At 41.0% G+C, this 1232-nt stretch overlaps 1 protein-coding gene across 1 annotated transcript; it reads right to left on the bottom strand.

The window, feature by feature from the left end:
• Positions 1 to 351: 351 nt before the first annotated feature.
• On the bottom strand, positions 352 to 981 carry LOC141619018 (uncharacterized). The gene has a single exon (XM_074436059.1). It carries the CDS (start codon positions 979 to 981, stop codon positions 352 to 354), a length of 630 nt encoding a protein of 209 aa, XP_074292160.1.
• Between the last annotated feature and the right edge of the window lie 251 nt (positions 982 to 1232).

Here is a 1232-nt window from a genome sequence, read left to right as displayed (position 1 = left end):
TTTTTGGATAGTTCTTTTTTTTTTTTGTATAAAGTAAGAATTTCATTAACATTGAAAGCGCGCATAAACTGTTTTGTCAACCATACAACAAATTTTCGAATTGGAGAATCCAATTCTGATCAACTACTCATAGCTAATACAACCAGGTCTCTAGACAACAAGCCAACTTAAGGCTCTCCTTGTCCTATCCTTGTTCTTACTACTAATACGTATCATTACATCATTCTTAAGCCGCCTAAAGATGACTTCAGGAGACCAGACCATCTGTGTGACTCTACAATGGTTTCGAGCCCACCAGATGTGATAAATCAATGCCAAAATTACAGCTGCCAGAACGTCTTTGTGATCCAACTAACAAAACCACCAGTCCATAAGCTGCTGAGAAGGAATGGCACCGTGACACCATCCATTCACCAGCTGCAAACATCTCTTGATGAACTCACAACCAAAAAACAAATGGTCATGGCTCTCAACAGCAGCATCACATAATTCACATTGTGAATCTGAACCAATGCCCATGGAGCAAAGTCTGTCCTTAGTAAGCAAACGACTTTGAATCCATAGCCATCCAATGAACTGCTGTTTTGGGACATTAATGCTATTCGAGATGCACTTATACCATGTTACAACAGGAGTGGCAGTACCCAGCCATTGATAGCCTTTGGGAATGGAATACTCACCATCCTCTGTAAGCCATCCATTGTTCACGTACCCTGCAAGAAGTTGATCCTTGATCCTACAAATGCGTTTCCAGGCCCAACTACTCCCCTGAGAAGGTTTGTAATCATGCCAAGCTACATCTTTTATATAAACACAGTGAACCCATTTTACCCATAAGTGGTCTTTCTTGTTCATTATCCACCACACATATTTCCCTACTACCGCAACATTCCATCTTCTCAGGTCACACACTCCTAGCCCCCCTTGAGTTTTAGGCAAGTAGACCTTATCCCAAGCAACCAGAGCAGGTGAATGAGACATAGCTTCACCTTTCTAGAGAAAGCTTCTGCAAATGGATTCAATTTTCCTCATAATGCAAGTAGGAATAATATAAATTCTTGCCCAATAACTATGGAGAGCTCATAACACACTCTTGATCATCACCAACCTACCTGCATATGACAGCTTTTTGGCCCCTAGAGCTCTAATACGATCAACAATACGCTCCACCAGAATATTGCAATCCAGAACTGACAATTTCTTTGCAGAAATAGGCACCCCCAAATATTTAA

The sequence above is a fragment of the Silene latifolia genome, chromosome X (assembly GCF_048544455.1).
Source record: "Silene latifolia isolate original U9 population chromosome X, ASM4854445v1, whole genome shotgun sequence".
NCBI lineage: Eukaryota > Viridiplantae > Streptophyta > Magnoliopsida > Caryophyllales > Caryophyllaceae > Silene > Silene latifolia.
Note: the sequence above shows the minus strand (reverse complement) of the source record. Positions and strands in the feature narration are given on the sequence as shown.

What these genes read in the sequence shown, in the direction of transcription:
- LOC141619018 (XM_074436059.1), bottom strand. Translation starts at nt 981, where the DNA reads ATGTCTCATTCACCTGCTCTGGTTGCTTGGGATAAGGTCTACTTGCCT.